At 45.7% G+C, this 23,800-nt stretch overlaps 1 protein-coding gene across 1 annotated transcript in view; it reads left to right on the forward strand.

Moving 5' to 3' along the window:
* The window catches only part of lars1b (leucyl-tRNA synthetase 1b), an 83,267-nt gene that overhangs the window by 35,136 nt on the left and 24,331 nt on the right, over window positions 1-23,800 (forward strand). Inside the window, exons 18-25 of the mRNA XM_072512596.1 lie at window positions 156-238; window positions 10,129-10,267; window positions 14,508-14,720; window positions 15,025-15,082; window positions 15,212-15,275; window positions 18,574-18,757; window positions 21,044-21,134; window positions 21,240-21,380. Coding sequence (XP_072368697.1) covers window positions 156-238; window positions 10,129-10,267; window positions 14,508-14,720; window positions 15,025-15,082; window positions 15,212-15,275; window positions 18,574-18,757; window positions 21,044-21,134; window positions 21,240-21,380 — 973 coding nt within the window. The remainder of the gene's footprint in view (window positions 1-155; window positions 239-10,128; window positions 10,268-14,507; window positions 14,721-15,024; window positions 15,083-15,211; window positions 15,276-18,573; window positions 18,758-21,043; window positions 21,135-21,239; window positions 21,381-23,800) is intronic.

A 23,800-nucleotide genomic window follows, 5' to 3' on the forward strand; every position in this document is an offset into this window, starting at 1 on the left:
CTAGGTGAGGTGTACTTTCTGAGGGTCGCTGCAAATTATCAAGCCGTTGACTACAATAACAAAAATGACTTCTACTTGTGTGGCACTTACAGTAAAATATCCTGTTATTAAATTCAAAAGAGTATCTGCACAAAAATCTATTTTTTATTTTTCAGATTCTGTGAGGAGACGAGGAGGAATTTTGAAGCTAGCCTTGAGTGGCTGCAGGACCATGCCTGCTCAAGAACATATGGCCTAGGTTAGTGTAACACTTAAACACTCTATATCAGTGATGGGCAGCGTAGACTAATGAATGGGCTGCATGAGTGGCCCTCCATCATCTCAATGGGTGGCAAGATTGCAATCAAGCTAGTTCACTAACCATGACCTCATGAAGATTAAATATGTTTAATGCACGCCAAATGTTTCATCACGAATTATCGAAAATACTTTATCATTTATATATTAATAGAACGATCATCAACTTTAAATGGGAAAAACAAAATAAATATTTACACTTTGGATGCAGAGGGAACGCATGGCTCTCACAGTTCAATGTTGTGTGCAATCAGGGCGCACCTCACTTCACTTGCCCTTGCTTTATGTCTGTATCGCTTCACTCATACTGGGAGGAGAAAAACTAGATAGACAGAAATCAGCACAATGTGGCCACCCTGCACGTGGGCAGCAGTCGACAAAATGTCACGTGGGTCGCACTCAGAACCCAGATGGGTCGCATGTGGCCCCGGGCTGCAGGTTGCCTACCACTGCTCTATATATTTTTTTTAAACATTGGATCAGGTACACAGATTGTAATATAGAATACGAAGAGTCTTGTCTTTAAAGTTGAACTTTATATAAGTTGATTATGTTTTCTGAGTACCTATGGTGCTCCGTTTCCTTGCAAGATCCTTGAGAGCTTGCCATTTTTGTACAAAATGTGTCTTCTGAAAGTTCCTCCTTGGAACTCTTTTTTTTGTTTGTAGTTGTTCCACCCCCTGCTTTCAAATGTTCAGCTTTCAGACCCCACCTCTACATTTTCATTTTTTCCATCCCACAGGGCTTCCACCATATTTCCTTCTCAATGTGTGGCATGGTAGCATAGTGGTTAACACTGATGCTTGACAGCGCCAGGGACCCGGGTTCAATTCCCGGCTTGGGTCACTGTCTGTGCGGAGTCTGCACGTTCTCCCTGTGTCTGTGTTGGTTTTGTTGCTAACTTTGCCTTAGTTCAATTGCTCTGTTTTATTACCTTTGCTCTTGAGTCGCCAGGTATCTTTATGATACCGCCACGAGGTTCAAGTCCGAGTAATGATCAATAATCCAATACACCAATTAATACGATTTAAATCAAAGCACATTTATTATACACAGTAATCGCTACTCATGCACAAATTCTACGTTTAAGCTACTTCTACAGCTAACAGGCCTATACTTAACTTGGAACTGGCTCACCAGGTCAGGGGAACAAATGGCCTTTCGTTCGGGTTCTGAGCCTGCGGGATTCGAAGTTGGTACCGATTGATAGCTAGGAGCGCCTATCTCGTAGCGAGGGTTGAAGTAAGACTTACAGTTTCGATCAGCTGCTGAAGAGTGAAGAGGTGGAGAAGAGAGCGATTTGAACTTGGGGCTCAATTCTTCTAGTTCCCAGGGGCTTCCTGCCTTTCGGGGCGGACCCTGTACCTGGTCCCAAGTGATTGGACTTTGTCCCAATCGCTTGGTTCGATTTTCTTCAATGCTGGAGCGGTTCCCTGATCGATGGGCGGTCTTGAGGTGCTCGTTCACCTCCTTTTGTGTAGGCTGAAACCTGGCACACCAAGATGATGTGGTGTTGCTGGTGACTGGGCTCTGGGTACTTCGGGGAAGTGAAACATTAATGGCTGGGAGGCTTGAAGTCATGGGGTTCGTGTTCATTCACAACCAAATGTCCATAATGATGATGATCCATATGAAGGAAGTCCTCATGGCTCTTTTTCCTTTTCCTTTCTTTTCTTCTCCGGTCCTGGAGCTTCTGGAGTTCTGTGGAAACAAGCATAGTATCTATAACTATCTTTGTTTAATATCTCGTACGATAATCTGTCTGTCCTTTAGTGCCAATTACTCCCTTTATAATTGGTCACTATGTGTGAGCCCTCATTTTTTTTTCAAAAACCGAATTTTAGGACAAGACAAACTTCCCAATAATGAACCAGTGGGAGCCGTCACGCAGACTGTGCAATTTACCATCCAAATGTTTCAGGATGTAAATAGCATGTGGTTGGCAACCTAAGGGTTACCTGAAACAAAACAAAACTTTTTGAACTGAAAGTGCCAAAATGAGGTGTGTATGGGCCGCGACGGGTAAGAGTTGGATTGAGTTCCCGGGTAGTACGGCTACCAATGCCGTGTCTCTCCTACCCGAGCGTAGTTGACCAGAGGGGGGGTTCCCAGGCAGGGCGGGTCCAAAGCCGTTTCTCCACTGCCTGAGCAACCGACAAGAACGGGCAAGAAATGTAGTCATTGTGGGGGGCTGCCGTAGTGGTTCTTTCCTTCGAACCAGAAGGGCAGTTACGAACGGGGGTCTGGTACCTGAACCAGTCTCTGCAGACAAGCTAGTTCTGCTGAACTAGTGTCTGGCAATAGTGAGTCTCTGTAGGCAAGTCCTCGGAGGTTTTGGCCGAAAAGGCGTGGGGCCGTGAGAAAATGTTTTCCTGTCGGACATACAACATTTAACAAACTTACAAACAACATAAAACATTCTGCAGGTTCCATCAGAAAGGACACCATTTCTCCCAAGCGGTTCCTTTTAAAACATCATCTGGACGCCTCAGTTCTCGGTTGCGAACAGGGTCGCAGAGGGGTTCTCGGTTTGGGAGTCAGACCCAAGGTCGTCATCTTCTCCCGGGTGCCAAACTCTTGAGTGTATCAGGGCTGAAAGGGCTGCATGATGTGAGGTGGGGTCGCTCTCGTCGTTGCGGACGAGTCGGAACGAGTTATCTCGGTGCCAATAGTTGGTGTCTAGTTTTGTGGGGACAGAATCGGGGTTGTCAGTGTAGTTCGGTGGTCGGTGGTGGGGTTTGTTCAGGAAAGTGATCATGAAGGGATCACTCGAATCGTAGTCTGAATCGCTGGGTGTGGGTTCTGTTGCATGGGGATAGTAGGGAGGCGTGCTGTGGCGATCGTCCGAGTCACAGTTGCTGTCTCTGCTGCTGGAGTCTGTGGGCGTTCCGGGGCGGAGTGTATATTTCGGGGGTGAGGTCGAGTCCGTGGCTGGGCTGGGCGTGTTGGGGGTTGGTAGGGTTACGTTGGCTGTGGGCGGGGCGTGGTGTGTTGCGTCAAGCATGACGTGGTGTGCGTGGTTCGACTGTGTTCCATATGCCTTCAGCTGGTTTATATGGAACTACGAAGTCTTACCGTTGGGGTACTTTATTTTATATACGGAAGGGCTTACTTTATCCGCAATGGAGTACGGACCCGAGTATTTTGGTGACAGGAATGTGCTGGGGTTATATACAGAGAGCATAACTTGCTGTCCTATGCTGTACTCGGTCGCATGCACTGTCTTGTCGAAACAAGCTTGCTCTGTTTCTTTCTGGTGCCCAATTTTACTGCGGCTGCTAGCTGAGCCGTTTTAACATTTTCAACTAATTGCTGTACTGCTTTCTCGTGTGTGAGGGCCGTCACTGCGGGGCTGGTCAAGTCTAAACCTAACAAATATTCTGTGTCTTTCATGGGGCGTCCGGTCATGAGGGTGTGTGGGGTGTAACCTGTGGAAGTAGAAATTATGTTACGTATAAACATCAGCGCAAAAGGGAGGACTGAGACCCAAGTGATGTTGTTCTGCTGGACCATTTTTCTGAGGGTGGATGTTAGGGTCCGATTCATGTGCTCCACGCTACCACTCGACTGGGTGGTATGCTATGTGGAATTTTTGGGTGATGCCAAATATCGTGAGGACATTCTGCATGACACGTCCCGTAAAATGGGAACCTTGGTCTGATTCAATGCTGCGGGGGAGTCCCCATCTTGTAAAGATGTGGTGGGTCAAAATCTTGGCTGTGGTTTTTGCAGTGATTGTGCGGGCTGGGAATGCTTCCACCCATTTCGTAAATGTGTCAATTACCACAAGTACATATTTATAGCCATTCCTGCAAGGGGGCAATGGTCCTATAAAACCAATCTGGAGGTTAGTCCAGGGGCCATTAACGGGTTGGGTGTGGCTGAGTTGAGCCTTTTTGGCATATCTGTCCAGATTATTCTGGGCGCAAATAAGACAATTCTCGATGTAGTGGTTTACATCGTCCTTTAAATTCGGCCACCAACAAAGCTGCTTGAGATGGGCTGTAGTGGGATCGATTCCCTGATGTCCATGACCGTCATGGAACAAACAAATCAGTTGATTCCTGTCCTGTTCAGGAACCACATAAAGGGTGTCTTTTAACACCACACCGTCATGTGTGGTCAGTGCATTTTTGAACCCCTCAAAGGGAGCTGGACATTTTCCTTTTACAATCTCCTTGAGATTGCTGTCCTGCTTCTGGGCCTCCACTAGATCCTCGATCTTTGTCTGTGAGACCTGAACTGCACTCACTGGTGCGCCTTCGGCGGGTGTCCAAAAATATCCGTGCCTGGAACCTGCTTCAGCCAGTGCGTCGGCTTTTACATTTCCAGGGGGGGGGGAGGAACGATGGTAACTGCGAACTTTGATTATCCCAAAAGTCCTGTTCTGGGCTCTCTCTAAAATGTGACGGAGCAATGGGGCTGAGGGGAGGGGTTTTCCGTCTGCGGAAACAAATCCTCTTGCTTTCCACAGGGGCAGAAATTCCGTGAGGCTGTTGCAGACATAGAGGCTGTCCGAGTATATGTCTGCTGGGCTGGGGAAGGAATCTGGGTGTTCCACTATATACGCGATGGCCGCGAGCTCTGCTGCCTGCGCGCCTAAGTGGCCTGGAAGTTTTAACAATATTTCCTCAAGGGCGCGTCCCTGCGCGTCCTCAACATGTATACCACAACCTGTTATGTGCTTCCCATCCAAGACTGGAAGATCCATCCACATAGATCTTTATGGTCTATGTGCTGGGGGCTCTGGTTTGAACTACCTATCTTTCTGGCGGGTGTTTTAGCGATAAAGGGGCCTGTGTTGTGGTTTGGCGAGATAATTTCGCATTCATGGGGGGTTCCGGGGTACTGTAAGTTGTCAGCTAAAAAGGTGTGCGTCTTTGTCCTTTTGACAGTGATGTCCCGTCCCTGCAAGAGAAGGGTCCATCTTGCTGCTCTAATCTGGCTTACTGTACCGTCCTTGAGTCGTCCATCCAGTAAAAGTTGGGTGGGGGTGTGTTCGGTGAGAATTGTGATGGGGTTCAGTCCGGTAATACATGAAAAATACTGCACTGCCCAAAATACTGCAAGCAGGTGCCTCCCACAGGCTGAAAATCCCTGCTCCACAGCATCTAAAATTCTGGAGGCGTAAGCTACGGGCCTTAACTGGTCGTGCCGTTCCTGGAGGAGCACGGCTGAAAGGGTGCAGTCTGTGGTCGCTACCTCTATGGCGTAAGGGGAAAGCGGGTCTGGAACTTGTAGTGCGGGGGCTGCTATGAGTGCCTGTTTTAAAGAGTCCACAGCATCCGTATCCTGCGGAAGCCATTCCAGGGGGGCTCCTTTCTTTAGGAGGTCTGAGAGGGGTGCTGCCTTGCTGGCGAAACCGTCAATGTGGTTTCGGCAGTAGCCAACCAGTCCTAAAAACGACCGGAGGGCTGAAACGTTCTGGGGAAGGGGCAATTTAGCAATCGAGTCAATCCTTTTACGCTCAATCTCGCGTTTGCCATGTGTGATAATTGTTCCCAAATATATCACCTTTTCTTCCAAAATCTGGGCCTTTTTGGGGTTGACTTTACAACCGATTGAGTGTAAGAGTTCCAGGAGTTCGGACAGAATCTCAATGTGCTCTTCCTTGGTGTCTGTCTGCAGTAGTAGGTCGTCTACATACTGTACCAGACATTCGGGGCGAGAAAGGTTGGCTAAACCATTTGCCAGCTGTTGGTGGAAAATGGAGGGGCAGTTGTTGAAGCCTTGTGGCAGGCATGTCCACGTGTACTGCTGTGCTTTAAAGGTGAAGGCAAATTTGTACTGGCACGCCTTTGCCAATGGAATGGGCCAGAATCCATTACTGACGTCCAAAACCGTAAAGAATCGGGAATTGAGTCCCTGCTTGAGCATGGTCTCGGGACTTGTGCTGCTGTGGGGGCTGCTGCGGGAGTGATTTTGTTGAGTTCCCGGTAATTGATGGTCAGTCGCCATGATCCATCGGGCTTTCTCACTGGCCAAATCGGGACATTATTAGTGGAGGCTACTGATCTAAGTACGCCCTGCTCTAATAAGCTTTCTATTACCTTTGAGATTTCTCCTTCTGCCTCTTGGGGAAATCTGTACTGTTTTTGGGGTCTAGGGTCAGGTCCTGTTATTTGTACGGAGCCACTCATCCGTCCACAGTCGTGCTTGTGGGTCACGAATGCTGCCCTGTTCTTTTGCAGAACTGCCCTAACCTGCTTGTCCGTACTAAGCGTGGTCGAGTTGAACCAAAATTCGCCTACGGCGCTAATTTTGTTTGCGTACTGTCCTATGTTGAGCGTTGTGGGGGCTCTTGCAGATTTTGCCATCTTCCAGACACACTGGTTGACTGGATCAAATGAAAGATTAGAATTCATGAAATCGATTCCCAGAATGTGTTCTGCTGTGTGGGGCAGGTCAACTAAAACCACGGGGTGCTTGGTGGTAATGTTACCGATTTGAATGGGTACAGGGGCTGTGATGTGTCCCTGCTGTGAGTGGCCCGTAAAGCCGCTGAGGGTGATAGTGGCTGTAGTGGGCCACATGTCTTTTTGAAACAGGGTGGAGGAATTTCTCGTGGTGCGGGGCCCTCCTGTGTCCCATAGAAATTCGATGGGCTGTCCCCGAATTTTCGCTGCAACTACCGGTCGTCTGGACCTATCCCAAAGGGTGTCGCAGACCCAACTGGGGGAGCCCGTACATCGTCAGTCCGTTCCGGTCAAGTCCGTCTGATCTGAACGGGCGCTAACGCTATGAATGGGCTCTGTCTTTTTCTTACTCAGAGTGCCTGTCTGCTGGGCTCTCTGTGGCTTTTTAGGGGCATTGCACTCTTGCGAAGTGTCCCAACTGTCCGCAGTTGTAACACTCCTGTGACTTGGGTGGGGGGCTGTGGTGTGTTGTAACTGCCTATATATCTGCGGCGGCCTGCTTTTCCTCGGTATTCTTAACAGTGGGTTTGCTCTGTATAGATTGCTCCCAAGCGCGGGACAATCTTTTCACTACCCACTTCTCGTTATGGGCCTCCTCTGAGGGCTCATAACTCGCGCAAGCTTTCTGTCCTGTTTCTGTGGCATGGGAGATAAGGGTGCGGGTCCAGTTGGCCATGTTGTCTGGGGACAAATGGGTGCGGTCTAAGTCTCCAAAGATGGATCCACAGGCTTCCAGCAAACGCTGTGGGGTGCTCGGCTTTCTTTTGCCTGCATTTGTTGAGGCCATCTACGGGGTCACCCCGGTTATACCCGATCGCATCCAGGATCGCGGTATGCATTTCTGCAAGGGTGCCTCCTCCTACATTCTGTGGGTCGGGAAGGGCTGCTGCTACTGAAGGATCTAAACTTAAAACTGTGAGCTTTACTGTGGCGAAGAAATAGTGGGGGTCTGAGGTGGGGAGGAATGGTGTGATCTTATCGCACGCGTCCCGTAATTGGGTCACTGTTAAGGGGGTGGAATATAGAAATTCTTCATCGTCCGATGTGGCTGTGCGGTGGGTGGTTACTGGGTTCATTGGATCCTGAACTATCTGCTGTGTGGGGGCTTGGGGCGCTTTCCTTTTTTGTGGCTTTCCCTGCGCACATGTTCCCTGAACATATCTCTGCTCTGTTTCGTTCAATTCTTCCCAATCAGGGCTGTCTTCCTGATCTAATTTTTCTCCAAAGGTTTCCTGGAAACCTTTCTGAACTGAAAGCAGCGATTGCAGCTCTGCAATCGGCTTCCGGCACTTTGCGTGATCTAGCATGCTTTGTCTTTGTTCTGTGGTGGCAGCATGGAGTGCTCTTAATGCTGCCTTTAGATCGCTGCATTGTCTCTGCAACGCTTCTACCTGCTTTTCTGTGTCTTCATGTACCAGGACTGCACGTTGCGTGTCCTGATAGGCCTTTTCGTATTGAGAGTGGAAGCTGCTTAAGTGCGCCAGACAAGACTGGTGTGCCCTTTTGGCATCCTCCACCTCTCCATCTTTTGCTGCCAACTTCCTTCTCAATTCCAAATTCTCCTTTTCTACCTCGCTTACATCGACCTTACTCATTCGATTTATGCCCTCAACTTCTTTCCGGTGCGTCCCAACGACCTCCTCTGTGCCTCGCAGTTGTGCCAAGCAGGACACGATTGCCATCGGCTTGCGAGCTTTCCCTAAGCTCTTTTTGTGGCTCTTGCTCAGGTTCTCCCACCAAGTATGTCCTATACTCCCGGGGCCTGATTCCTCGTCACAGAATTCATTCCAAAGGGGCCATCCTTCCACTTTGAGATATTTCCTGATCTCTTCCTCCCAAATGGGACATTGTCCCACTCTACTGCTGCTGGTTGCTGCAACCGCAAATTCCTCTGGGTTCATTAGGCACTGCATTGCCTGCATTGCCATCTTTCCTATCCGAATGCTGCTCTTCAAATTTGGGACAGGGGTATTAATCCAAATGCTGCTCTTCAAATTTGGGACAGGGGTATTAAGGCGGTGCTGTAAATACGGGTACGGCTTTCGCTACTTTCCGAAGTACAAACGTCCGACAGTTTTGTCGCAACAAAAAATCTCCAGCAGTTTTACCTTATCGCCCTGTTAGTTACGCATGCATACACACACTTCCGAATTTGAGTATTGATCAGAACTGCTTGATGTTTCCAATTGGATCTCTAATTCAAATTCTGGGTTCTCCCGGAGTGGTTTTCCACTTCTAGATCGGGTCCCATCAGGATGTTGCCAAATAATGTTGCTAACTTTGCCTTAGTTCAATTGCTCTGTTTTATTACCTTTGCTCTCGAGTTGCCAGGTATCTTTATGATACCGCCACGAGGTTCAAGTCCAAGTAATGATCAATAATCCAATACACCGATTAGTAAGATTTAAATCAAAGCACATTTATTATACACAGTAATCGTTACTCATGCACAAATTCTACGTTTAAGCTACTTCTACAACTAACAGGCCTGTACTTAACTTGGAACTGGCCCACCAGGTCAGGGAAACAAATGGCCTTTCGTTCGGGTTCTGAACCTGCGGGATTCAAAGTTGGTACAGATTGATAGCTAGGAGCGCCTATCTCGTAGCGAGCGTTGAAGTAAGACTTACCGTTTCGGTCAGCTGCTGAAGAGTGAAGAGCTGAAGAAGCGGTGGAGAAGAGAGCGATTTGAACTTGGGGCTCAATTCTTATAGTTCCCAGGGGCTTCCTGCCTTTCGGGGCGGACCCTGTACCTGGTCCCAAGTGATTGGACTTTGTCCCAATCGCTTGGTTCGATTTTCTCCAATGCTGGAGCGGTTCCCTGATCGATGGGCGGTCTTGAGGTGCTCGTTCACTTCCTTTTGTGTAGCCTCCTGCTGGCGCCGAAGAGTCTGGTTTTGCTTTGTGTGTCTAAATGTTGCTTATTGTCCCCGGGGATTTCTCATTAGTATGCAGATGGCTGTTATTTTGTAATGCTGATGGTCGCTGGTATCGATCTTGTCTGGCCTTTCCAGAGGTAAATACACAGCCACCTGCAGCTGCTCGTTTTTGTCTTGTTGGCTGACTTTCCCATCAGCCTTTGCCGTTCGCCATTTTGAATTGGAAGTTGGCCATTTCAAGTGGCTACAGTTTCCCCAGGGTGCTCCAGTTTCCTCCCACAAGTCCCGAAAGACGTGCTTGTTAGGTGAATTGGATATTCTGAATTCTCCCTCTGTGTACCCGAACAGGCGCCGGAGTGTGGCGACTGGGGACTTTCACCATAACTTCATCGCAGTGTTAATGTAAGCCTACTTGTGACACTAGTAAAGATTATTAATATTATGTACTGTGCTTCAACATCTGCTGTACTAAGGAATACGTTCACACTGGAAATTGTTTGGCAGCTTCTTATTAATTTGTTCTTTTACATTTTCAGGTTCTCGACTGCCATGGGATGACTATTGGCTCATAGAGTCTCTCTCTGATTCCACAATTTACATGGCTTATTACACTGTCGCTCACCTGTTACACGGGGGATCTCTGAATGGTCAAACATCTGGCCCACTTGGCATCAGGTGGGAATAGGAATTATCAAAACAATTTTACTTTGTGAACCATAATTAGCATTACAATTTGTAGTCATCAAATATTAATTAGCAGTTATTATTGATCGTGAGTAGTGAATGTAATGATCATCTATGAACAAATTACAAGGAAACGTGTTATACTCCCAAAATAATGAATTTTAAGGCTACACAGGTAATATTCACCTTTTATGATTGAACTGAAGTCTCCTTTATTGTAATACTGAAAAAAGATGCATTTTTTTATTGAAACTTTTTGTCTTTCACTCATCATGACAATTTGCATGAGTACAAATCCAAGAGAGATAACAAATTTATACTGGATGAGTAGACTGTGCTGATTGGTTAGCAAGTGGACTCTGATTGGCAGAAGCGCTGCATGGAGAATGTACCAGTTTGTGGTCGCTGATAGTTAACTGCCAAACATAGTTTGAAATTTTAACCAGGCAGCTTGACTCTGCAAATGGTATTATCTGTTACCTAAATAATGAGAGATTGCAAAGTTTGGAGGTGCTGAGGGATCTTGGTGTCCTAGTGCAAGAATCACAGAAGTCTGGTGCAGAGGAAGTAATTAGGAAAGCTAATAGAATGTTATGTTATTGTGATGGGAATTGATTTCAAAAGTAGGAAGGTTTAGCTTCAGTTGTACAGGACATTGAGACCACATCTGGAGTATTTTCTCCTTATTTAAGGAAATATGTAAATGCATTTGGAGCAGTTCAGAGAAGATTTACTAGGTTAATACCTGGAATTGGCCGGTTATCTTATGAGGAAAGGTTGGAGAGGCGAGGTTTGTATCCATTAGATTTTAGAAAAATAGATGGTGAATTGATCAAAACCGTAAGATCCTGAGAGTATTGACAGGGTGGATGTGGAGAGGATATTTCTTCTTGTCGGACAATCTCGAACTAGGGGGTCACTGATTAAAAATAAGGGGTCAGATAATTTTTTTCTCTTGGGGTCATGAGTCTCTGAAATTCTCTTTCTCAGGGCAGTGGACGCATGAATGTTTAGGTCTTGAATATTTTTAAGGCTGAGCTCGATAGATTCTTGATTCGAACAAACAAGAACAAAGAACAGTACAGCACAGGAAAAGGCCCTTCAGCCCTCAAGCCTGTGCCGGGCAGGTGTCTTATCTAGACCAACCTTCTGTATCCTTCTATACCCCATCTGTTCATGTGCATAGCCAGATAAGCCTTAAAGGTCACTAACGTTTCTGCCTCAACCACTTCACTTGGCAGTGCATTCCAGGCCACCACCATCCTCTGTATAAAAAAAAAACTTCCCCGCACATCTCCACTGAACCTATCCCCCCTCACCTTGAACTTGTACCCCTTGTAATTGTCGTTTCCAACCTGGAAAAAAGCATCCAACTGTTCACCCTATCTACCCCCTCATAATTTTATAAATTTCTATTAGGGCGCCCCTCAGCCTCCGTCTTTCTAGGGAGAACAATCCCAGTTTATTCACTCTCTTCTCATAGCTAACAAGGGAGTGAAAGGTTATAGGGGGTAGGCAGGAATATGGGGTTGGAGTTATGGTCTTAGTCAGATCAACCAGATCAAACGAATACTGCGAGATAATAGCTACCCTGATCAGATCATTTATACCTCACAAACACACGAACAGACCTAAGATCAGCATCACTTTTGGCCCTGATAAATGGCCAGTCTACCTCTGATTATCCTGGAAGTGGAAGATACCTCAAAGGTTTGAGCAACAGGTGAAGCTGGCTGTTTCACACTGCTACTGTGCATGAGCAACACGAGTGGCATTTGCTATTAACAGGTTTATGTTATCAAGCCAAAAATACGCTATGCCGGTCACACAACTGAGTGATGCATTTGTAGGAATTTCAGTGCCAATGTGAAGCTAGTTAGATAAGCCATACGTTGAAAAGACTGGCGATCATAATCCATATGTCAAAAAGACTGCCGATCATCAAACAGCATGTCCCTTCCATTGTACGCAACAGGCAAGATAGAGGCTCTCCCTAACCATCCTGGTCCATTCCTCAGGGCAATGCCTTGACTAATCAGTTGGTCAAGTTTAAATTTCAAACAATACTTGACAGTTGATTATCAGTCACACCAATTGGTACATTCTCAATGGCAATGCCTCTACCAATCATAGTCCAATTGCAAACCAACCTGCACTCTCTTCTCATACAGCATACGTTTGTTGTCTCCCTTGGATTTGTATTCTTGCCGAAATGTGTCTCTTTTTTAGTTGTTACTTTACTGGACTAGTAATACGTCTGTCTGGGCTATGCCTTGCAATTCATGACTATGAAACAACATGATTGTCATAAAAACTAATCTGGTTCAGTAATGTTCTGTAGGGAATGAAATCTGCTGTCCTTGCCTGCTGTAGCCTATATGTGGCTCCAGCCAACAGAGATATGGTTGACTCTAAGGGCCTTTTGAAATGATCAAGTCAGCCATTCAATTGTATTCGGTAAGGTGGCCTATTACCAGCACCGTTAGACTTTAAATTCTAGCCTTGTTGGCAATACTCAATCCTGAAAATGGACGGGGAAAAAATATGAAGAATCGGTATTTTCAAACTTTTTTTCCGGGCCCCATTTTTACCAGCCAGCTGGCCATCGGGACCCACGCCGGCCGATATTTGCGACCCATGCTGGTCGAAGTTTGCAACCCACGTTGCCTAAACTTCGTGACCCACCATTTTAATGCAACAGGTGAGCCTGCTTGGTCCTCACGATCTCACGTGTTTTGTCACTCAATGTTACATTTCAGCATGGGTTATTCATCCAAGCTCCTGGAGCTCACACCAACACTGCTTTGTCCTGTTGTGGATTCTCCTGAACAGTTCATACCACCACTGCTTTGTTCTGTTTGTGTCTCTGGCCCTCTCTTTCTATTACAAAACAATCTATTTAAAATTTTACAGTCCTGTTGCTTATTTGCTGCTGACAAAATGGAGGAATCGCAATCGCGGCTAGAGCACGTGATGTCAGTGTTTGATGCGCATGGCCTGCTCTCTGCCTCGCTTCAGGCAGGAAGACATATTGAATTTTTAAAAAATCTTCTCCCGAGTCTGGTGCTGATGTCAGGAGGAGGCGGTGCTTCTCGCTGGGCTCTGGGCATGCGCACTGATGAGCAGGCACGTATGCACAGCGGGCTCCCATTTTTAAAGCTGCTCGCGACCGTCGTTTTTTAAGCTGCTCGCAGCTGGCGTTTCTAAGCTGGCTGCTGCGGCCATTGCACATTAATTCCTATGACCAGGAACCCACAACGGATAGCCACGCAACCCTCCCAACACCCGCCCTCAACCCACCCATGGGTCGCGACCCTGACTTTATAAATGTCTGTGACAGATCATTGTCAATAACAAGGCTACCCTTTCATACTTGCCAAACTAAACTCTCACTGCAGTAATTTTTAAAAGAGAGACTCGATTCCTATATTTCTGGGCCCGCCCACTCTTATTACCAATTTAATTTTTGCAGTTTAATAGCTAAAGCAAAATATTTTCAATCACATACTTGAGCCATTTAGTGCCTCCGAGTACGACAAGCTGTAGCTAATAAATCAGGTTTGTTCTCTAAAGATCAGTCTTTTGGGGATTAGATGCAGTGGCTATTGGATTTTCACCCTTGGGCAAAAGGGATTGAAAAACATTCCAGTTTTGGGCTCCTTGAGTAAGGATATGCGTCTTGTACAGGGAGTGCAACAAAGGTTCACCAGACTGGCAGGATTATCTTGTGAGGAGAGATTAAAGAGACTGGTGCTGTATTCGCTAGAGTTTAGGAGAATGAGAAGCGGTATCGTTGAGACATACAATATTCTCACAGGGCTCGACAAGGTAGATAGATGCAGGCAAGATGTTTCTCCTGACCTGGAGCCGGGCGGGGGGGCCGGACAGTGTCAAAATAAGAGGAAGGTCATTTACGACTGAGGCGAGGAGGAATTTCTTCACTTGGAGGTTCATAACTCTTTGGAATTGTCTATACCAGAGGGCTGTGGGGGCTCAGTCATTGAGTATGTTTAAGACTGTGATCAATAGATTTCAAGATAGTAATGACATCAAAAGAATGTGTGGAAAATGTTGAGGTTGAAAATCAGCAATGATCGAAATGAATGTGGAGCCTAATGGCCTACTCCTGCTCCTATGGTCCTATTTTTAAAAATGTCATCATTACATGCTCCTTCAACAATACTAGATATCATCCAACATTGGTCTATGTTTGCTTTTATTATTTCCTCAGACCGGAACAGATGACCAAAGAAGTCTGGGATTATGTGTTTTTGAAGGGCGCTCCATTTCCAGTGACTCAGATTCCTAAACCAAATCTAGAACAATTGAAAATGGAATATCAATACTGGTATCCAGTGGATTTACGGGTCTCTGGAAAAGACTTGGTTCCAAACCACCTCTCCTACTACCTATATAACCATGTAGCCATGTGGCCTAATGACAGGTAAGATCACACAATTCAGTAAAAAGATTTCCGGATAAAATACGCGATATTGGCAGACCATGCTTAACTTTGACTGCTTGTGGAGAAGGCTGCACATTTTCTATGGCGTGTCTTTCAATCTTTTTTATTTTCCTGAACCACATTTTCCTGGTGCAAGAGGTTAATTCGTGGAAATGCTGTCAGCTTTCTGACTAAAGAAACTGTGTGTGCAGAAAGTAGGAACAAATTTGGGGAACTATGTCGTTGAGGGAAGACTATTCTAAAATGTTTTTATGTACAACTGACTTTTGTTTTTAAATTGTAGTTCAAAATGGCCTCAAGCTGTAAGAGCAAATGGACACTTGCTACTGAATTCGGAAAAGGTACAATATAATTTATGCTATATTAAAGAATTGCATGACTTCCAGCGAATTAACATATTTGAATATTAATATATTTCACTTTCGAATATTTCTCGAATAACTTCTGCTATTTTTTCTTCTTTCCATTAGATGTCTAAATCCACAGGGAATTTCCTCACTCTGTCTGAAGCTGTGGAAAAATTCTCTGCAGATGGTGAGAATCTCCCTCCCTCCTGCCCACCCCCACCAGCCTGTCCTGTCTCTCCATACCCAGCCCCCATTTCCTGTGAGTTTAGTTCAGTAGAATTAGCAGGGTCTCTAGAGAAGGCACAGACATTTGAGCAGTATTGCCATTACAGAATACTGACTTACATCGGTTTGCATAGTGCGTCATGAATGCAGTTACGATTGTTACTTATTTGTGGACCAGTCAAGTGCCACTATTAGTATGAGAGTATTTTTGTAAAATGATGCATTATTGTAGCGTTATTAATTGATTAATTCCGAAAATTAATTCCCTGTTAATGTAATCTGAATATTGCAGGAGCATATAAGGAGGTTAGTGGAATGACAAGATAAGTGACTGTTGCAAATCAATGCATGGTAATGATTTTGAGTGGCGGGGGGGGGGGATGCAGAACAGTGAATGGATGTACACTCTAAATCGTAAACGCAACAGATTTATTTAACAGGTTTGCAGCACTGCAGGTGCACAGATCTTTAATCGTGGGAATGTAAATAGAAAAATCTATAATAACGATCCTCCTGAGCTCTTACAAGGGAATGCTTCACTGTGGATGGGAATCTTTCATATGAGACTGACACCAAGCTTTTTTAAAAAAAAATTCATCAACATTTTTTTTTTGAAGAAGATGTTTTCTGCACAATCTCCTGGAATATATGATGTGGAGATGCCGGCGTTGGACTGGGGTGAGCAGAGTACGAAGTCTTACAACACCAGGTTAAAGTCCAACAGGTTTGTTTCGATGTCACTAGCTTTCGGAGCGCTGCTCCTTCCTCAGGTGAACGAAGAGGTATGTTCCAGAAACACATATATAGACAAATTCAAAGATGCCAAACAATGCTTGGAATGCGAGCATTAGCAGGTGATTAAATCTTTACAGATCCAGAGATGGGGTAACCCCAGGTTAAAGAGGTGTGAATTGTCTCAAGCCAGGACAGTTGGTAGGATTTCGCAGGCCAGATGGTGGGGGATGAATGTAATGTGACATGAATCCCAGGTCCCGGTTGAGGCCGCACTCGTGTGTGCGGAACTTGGCTATAAGTTTCTGCTCGGCGATTCTGCGTTGTCGCGGGTCCTGAAGGCCGCCTTGGAGAACGCTTACCCGGAGATCAGAGGCTGAATGCCCTTGACTGCTGCACTTCAGCAGTCAAGGGCATTCAGCCTCTGATCTCCGGGTAAGCGTTCTCCAAGGCGGCCTTCAGGACCCGCGACAACGCAGAATCGCCGAGCAGAAACTTATAGCCAAGTTCCGCACACATGAGTGCGGCCTCAACCGGGACCTGGGATTCATGTCACATTACATTCATCCTCCACCATCTGGCCTGCGAAATCCTACCAACTGTCCTGGCTTGAGACAATTCACACCTCTTTAACCTGGGGTTACCCCATCTCTGGATCTGTAAAGATTTAATCACCTGCTAATGCTCGCATTCCAAGCATTGTTTGGCATCTTTGAATTTGTCTATATATGTGTTTCTGGAACATACCTCTTCGTTCACCTGAGGAAGGAGCAGCACTCCGAAAGCTAGTGACATCGAAACAAACCTGTTGGACTTTAACCTGGTGTTGTAAGACTTCGTACTGTCCTGGAATATATTTATCCCTCAGCCAAACCCAATAAAGCAGATAATCTGGTCATTTTCTCATGATTGTGTGACCTCACTGCGGACAATGGTTCTTACATATTACAACAGTAAATACACTGAATTGCATTTTAAGATCTCCTGACATTGTGAAAGGTACTCTATAAATGCAAGTATTTCTTTCAAACTACAGTTTTGGATTTTATACGAAGGAACATCAAAAACAAAATTTTTGAATAAGCACAAAGTGTTCGTTAGGCCATTTTTTGGAAAATGATGTGCAGTTTGGGGAATCCCATAAAGGGAAGATTATTAGAACAACAAAAAGTAGCATGGATGGTGATTCAGTGAGTCACACAGCTCAGCTAAGCATTTCAGTGTTGGCTGTTTAAAGAGCAATTATATAGGGTGGTGCAGTGGTTAGCACTGGAACTACAGCGCTGAGGACCCGGGTTCGAATCCTGGCTCTGGGTCACTGTCAATGTGGAGTTTGCACATTCTCCTAGTGTCTGCGTGGGTTTCACCCTCAAGACCCAAAGATGTGCAGGTTAGGTAGATTGGCCACGCTAAATTGTCCCTTAATTGGAAAATAAATAATTGGGTACTCTAAATTTATTTTTAAAAATAATAAAGAGCAATTATAATTAGGCCTCATTCTTTCCTGGTAGTTCTGCAGATTTCTCCTTTTCAAGTACAACCGATCCTTTTTGAAAATTACTGTTGAATTTGTACCCACCACCTTTTCAGGTAGTATACTTGAAATCATCAGAATTTGCTGCATAATCGTTTCTCTTGCAATTAATCTTTCCTTTGATTACCAACTCTCCTGCCAATAGAGAACATGTCTCCCTCTTTACTCTATTAAATCCCGCATAGAATTACAATGAGAATTAGTGCTCACAGGTACAAAGAAATTGATGGTTTCTGTCATTGCAATGGGGGAGGTGGGAATCTGATACGTTTTCAAGATTAGGAAATGTTTTGAGGAGATAAGTTGTAAAAGATTGTTTTGACAGATCAGTAACCAGAGGCATATCTCTAGAGGAATGAAAGAGTCTTTTTCTTCCCAATAGAACGGCAACAAAATGCCACAATTAATATTTTTGTTGTGTCAAATAAATAAATAGTGCTACTGGTCTATTCACAGGTTCTGCTATTGCTGGTACAATTTGCTGAATAATTTCAACCTTAAAACATACATTTGCTGAAGTTATGTTATTCATATTCAAAAAGAGCAAGGACCATGCATCTTGAGTTACTTGATTTAAACACCATTCACTAATTGTGTGGCTGGTTGAATTGACTCTGGTTCTCTTCCTGATGTTCACCTTGATCCAAGTGCTAGCAGATGTGCAAGTGTAGATTATTTCATGTGACTTCTCACCTCCTCTCATTGCCTCATCCCTCCATTTGGCATTGAGGTTGGAGACTGGGGGTCTGCTGTGTGGGCAATTGTGAGCAAGGATGTGTGTCTTATCACTCTGGTGCCTAGAAGTATAATCTTAATTTAAATAAAGGAGACCAGATATGTTTGATTTGTTGCAGATTATATGAAAATTGTATATGTCTATGTTTTAGTTCTGTCCGGCAGTGACAGATGATTATTTGTGACTCCCAGTCAGTTTGGATAATTGTTCATAAGCTGAATCATCTCCATTACTCCTTTGGCACAATTTTGTTCCCAGGAATGCGCCTTGCTCTTGCTGATGCTGGTGACACAGTGGAGGATGCTAACTTTGTAGAAACCATGGCTGACGCAGGTATCCTGAGGCTCTACACTTGGGTGGAATGGGTGAAGGAAATGATTGCAAATCGTGAGAGCCTTCGGAGTGGATCTGCCAACACCTTCAACGATAGAGTCTTTGCCAGGTACGGAATGGCCTTTGTGTTTAATGATGTCCCTATTAACTATTGCCACATTCCTTGAAATATATTGGTAATGGTGAATTATTCTGCAAAAGCATTTGCTAAAATTAACATTGTTTGAAGACGGGGTACAATTCTTCAATCTTGCTGCATCATACTTGGTGTATTAATTCATGAAAGAGAGCACGGTAGCACAGAAGTTGCACTGTTGCTTCACAACAGCAGGGACCCAGGTTCGATTCCCACCTTGCGTGACTGTGTGGAGTTTGCACTTTCTCCCCGTGTCTGCATGGGTTTTCTCCAGGTGCTCCGGTTTCCTCCCACAGTTCAAAGATGTGCGTGTTAGGTGGATTGGTCACACTAAATTGTTCTGTAGTGTCCAAAGGTTTGGTGGGGTTGCTGGGTTATGGGGATAGGGTTGAGGTGTGGGCCTGGGTTGGGTGCTCTTTCAGGGGCCTGTGTAGACTCTGTGGGCTGAATGGCCTCCTGCACTGTGAATTCAATGATATCTGATGTAGTGTGATATGTAGTATACAAACATACATGAAAGTAGCTTTTGGACATCCCTGAATGTTGAATATGATAAAGAATTATGTTTTTGCTTATAGTTTTGAGTGGCCACAATAAAAACTTAAATTAAAAGAAGTTGTGATCAAATTATACAGTGGTTTGGTCTGTCTAGTCTCCAACGTACAGGAGACATAGTCAAGCACTGGAGTCACTACAGAGAAGAGATGAAAGCTGATCCCTGGTGTTCGAAGTTTGAATTCTGCAAAACTACTGGAGAAACCTGGGCTGCAAAATTCTGCAGAGCAACACCGCTAGTTTCACCCTACCTGAGCTGGCAAATTAAAAAATGGGCAAATGTGGGCTCCCAACTACTCCTGGTGTGGGGAGTGTTGATCACGTGTATGAAAGGAATCCCATGCACAGGAAACCTGCAAAGTGGGTAGCTTGTGACATCTGTCAGAATCTAACGCTGATTTGGTACACCCCTTGCTGTTTCGGATCTCACATGTCGTATGAACACCCTCTCTTCAGCATTTACAGCTGGACATTGTAAAGATCGGCAATCTAAATCTTTCACTCATGCTATTTTAAATGGAATTCCATCGGTGATGTGATTTTGACTTTCTTTTGCTGCTGCAGAGTTAGTGGAAGTCCTGTGGACTTTGTTGTTGGAGAAGTTGAAGAAGTTCTTTCAGACAGTGAATGGTGCCTGATCTTTGGAAGGATTGGTGTTGGTTTGAAAAATCTCTGATCTGAAATTTTTCCCCCAGTCAAGGAGGCTATAATTGGAGCTCCCTTTGGGCAGTAGTATGTGATGGAGATAGAGCAGAGGCAGCAGGGTGGAGAAGCTGTTCCCAAAATTTATCAGCAGATTCTACCCATCTAAGGTCTGCAGAGAGCATTTCTACCTCCACCTGAACCAGGAGTAGTGTCTGCAATGGCTGTGTTTTACCAAGGACGAGCTTACAGGACTGTCACCTCCACAAATTGGACCGGCAGCCGTAGATAGGGCACGGCAATGTTGATGCTGTAGCTGCCTATCAAAGTATTTGTAGCCCTCCGTTTCTGTGCCAGGATCCTTTCTGGCTAGAGCTGGTAACATTTAAATTTGCTGTGCTTAGCTGCATCTGGGAGGTAAGGAAGATCTTGCCTGTAAGGGAAGGGGACTTGATAGTTTTGTTATGCAGAGAGAAGAGGAGTGAGTTGTCCAAAGACTTTGCCACGGTAGCTGGCTTCCCAACAATGAAGGGAGCCATCAGCTACACGCATGTGGCTCTGAGGACACCACATCTCAGCGGACTACAACTGCATAGGATATCCACTCCTTGAATGTGCATGATGTACAACTATGCACGGACTGGTATGGTGGTGAATTCTCGCGATCCTATTATTAGTCACAATGATTTCATCCTGTGCAAGTTAGCCATTCCAGTCATCTTTTGAGCTACCATTTCAAATCAAAAAGAGTGATAAAAATATGAAATACAATTCAAGACAGTGTAGTGGAGGTGAAAACCTTGAAACCATTCAGGAAATAATTGGATCTTGAACTAGGAGGGGTTCAAGAGTGGCTAGGTGGATAAAGTAAAATAGGTTAAATGGTGATGAAAAAAGAGTTTTTGATAATTTTTTCACCTCCATACTTGTAATGTCTCTCCACAAATATTATTGAAGAGTGCGCGCAGTCTGCAATTGCTTACTTTTTGATAATTTGTGGAATCCCGAGAGTGTCCTTCCAGGCACCTGTGCTAAGCTAGCTGTTTCAATTTATCATTCCAGTGAGATGAATGCTGGAATTCTGAAGACAGAACAGCATTATGAGAGAATGATGTTCAAGGAAGCTTTGAAGACTGGTTTCTTTGAATTTCAGGTATGTTCAAGCACTGAAAATAAATAATTCATCCTGTCTGGGCTTTTTGTTCTATTTTAACTTAAGCCAGAGCTTTGAGTGATGATTTTGCAATTTGTGTTCCAGGCAGCGAAGGACAAGTACCGTGAAGTTGCTGTGGAAGGAATGCAGCAGGACCTGGTCTTCCAGTTCATCGAGATTCAGACTCTGCTGCTAGCTCCAATATGCCCCCACCTTTGCGAGCACATCTGGACACTGCTAGGAAAGGTGCTGTCACTCAAATAATGTTCTTAAATAATTAACATGATATAGAGGATAAGAAACACTTATACAACTAGACACTACAGAACATTGCTTCAATCTTGCTGCATCATACTTGGTGTAACACGGATCATCCAGATAAAACTGAATTCTATGAGGAAGATGGTAATGTTTGGTGTAATTGAGCTTTAAAATAAACTGATCATTTGTTAAACAGTAAAGATATTCCTGATGTGCCCAACTGTTTCTTTTGACCTGTCACCGCTAATTCACAGTCAGTCAGTTCCAACGGCGGATCCAACATGTGCTTTTGACAGCACGCTTCATTAGCTAGGAAGATCAGTAAGCACCTCAAAAAACCTTTTGCTGATTGTTGCCACACTTGACCGAACCTCGTCCCCCGGTTCTGCAGCACCAAGCCTTCTGCCCACCTGTCTGCCCGAGGATCCATGTCTTCCATTTGCTGGACCGACCCAGCAAGACCTTCGCTTTTCTGGACTTCCACCACCCCTGTAAACATGCCTCTCCACTTCTTCTCCACATCGCTGTAAATATCAGAGCCATTCTGTTTTGACTAAATGAATCCCTAGATCACTTCCGGTGACGGCGGGCAGGAGGCAGCCGCACATTGGAGGGCTCCAGCTCGGGAACGGCATTTTCGGGGTATAATGCCCGGTCCCAGGGTAACAGAGGTGGCAAAAGCAGGGAGAAGGCACAGTGGAGGAAGATGTCGAGAACAAGTAAAAAAAGGGCAGTGAAAAAAGCAGCTGAAAGTCCGTCGGGGAGTGGAAAGGTCACCGCGGGGACGGCAAGAAAGGTGGAGGCTGGGGCACCAGGGGAGGCCGCATTGCCCACGGCTGAAGAAATGACTAAGGTGATGGCCGTGGAACTCGAAAGGCAGTTCACAAAACACATGGAGGCAATGAGGAAGGAGATGGGGGCAATATTGAAAGTGCTGGTGGAGGAGGCGATTGCCCCGGTGAAGGCGGCGGTATTGAGTGCAGTGGCGGAGGTATGGGAGCAAGGCGAGGCGCTGAAGGAAGTGGAAGAGACATTGTTGCAGTACAGCGATCAACTTACCTCGATGGGGAAGGAGATGCGGAAGGTGATAGAGATCAACGAGGGTCTGCGAGCCAAAATGGACGACTTGGAAAACAGATCCAGGCGACAGAATCTGAGGATTGTGGGGCTTCCCAAAGGAGTGGAAGGCCCGATGCCGACTGAGTATTTTGCCACGATGTTGGCGAAGCTATTGGGGGAGGGTGATGATCCCTCCCGATATGAACTGGATCGGGCTCATTGGTCGTGGAGGCCTGTACCAAAGGAGAGTGAGCCGCCAAGAGTAGTGACTCTGTGTTTTCGTAGGTACAGTGTGAAGGAGAAGGTCCTGTGCTGGGCAAAGCAGAAGCGGGTGGTGCAATGGGCTAGAGCTGGTATACGCATATATCAGGACTTTACGGTGGAGCTGGCGAGGAGGCGGGCTGCCTTTAGCCGGGTGAAGAAGCGCTGTACATCAGTAAGGTGCGGTGCGGCATAGTATACCCAGCTAAGTTAAGGGTGACCTACAAATCCAAGGACTTTTATTTCAGGACGGCGGAAGCAGCGGCGGTGTTTGCGAAGGCAGAAGGACTATGGCTGAATTGAGAAGTGGTAATGTACCGATGTAGCCTCATGTAACTGTATTTTTTCACTGCGGCGGGTGTACGTGTTAAATGAGCCAACGTTGTATATACTTGGACAAAGGAAGAGAGGGGACTTTCACTTGCAATGATGGTTCTTTGGAGCTTGGATGTGTATGCGGGGTTTGTGTGCTAAAGGGGATTTCTTGGTTTTCCTGGGGCCGGGCAGGGGGAAAGAGACCCGGGCGGGGGCCTCCACGCTGGCCGGTTTAAGCTGGCCAGTGAACGGGAGTGAGGTGGGGGAGGAGCTGCGGACATGAGAGCCTGGCAGAATAGGTCCCGATGAGTCTAGCCGGGGTGGAAAGATAGGGGGAAGGAACGGAGGTTGGGGGGAGGATTTTTGTAAGAGGAAGTGAAGGGGAGGAGCCAGGGAAGGGGGGGGGGGGCTTGCAATGCATGGGTGTCACCTATGGTACTCTTTCAGGGATTGGAAGGCATTGAATGTTAGGGGAGGGTACTCTGTAGGTTAATGGTGACCATAGGCGATTCCTAGTTCCTGTCTCTTTTATTTCTCCTTTGTTTGTCCCACCGTGGGAGGGTTTGTTCTATTTGATGCTTATATTGTCAGGTGGGCCGTTGCTTGGGGTGGTGGGAGGATGGGTTCGTTGTTGTTGATAAGGAAATTGACTTTGTATTTGTTACCGTTTACTGCTTGTGGGTGGGGTGTAAATTCTGGAGAAAATGTGAAAATGGAGAATTAAAATATTTTACAAAAAAAAAATGAATCCCTAGATCACTGTATGCAGA

The sequence above is a fragment of the Scyliorhinus torazame genome, chromosome 7, assembly GCF_047496885.1.
Source record: "Scyliorhinus torazame isolate Kashiwa2021f chromosome 7, sScyTor2.1, whole genome shotgun sequence".
In the NCBI taxonomy this organism is placed as follows: Eukaryota; Metazoa; Chordata; class Chondrichthyes; order Carcharhiniformes; family Scyliorhinidae; genus Scyliorhinus; species Scyliorhinus torazame.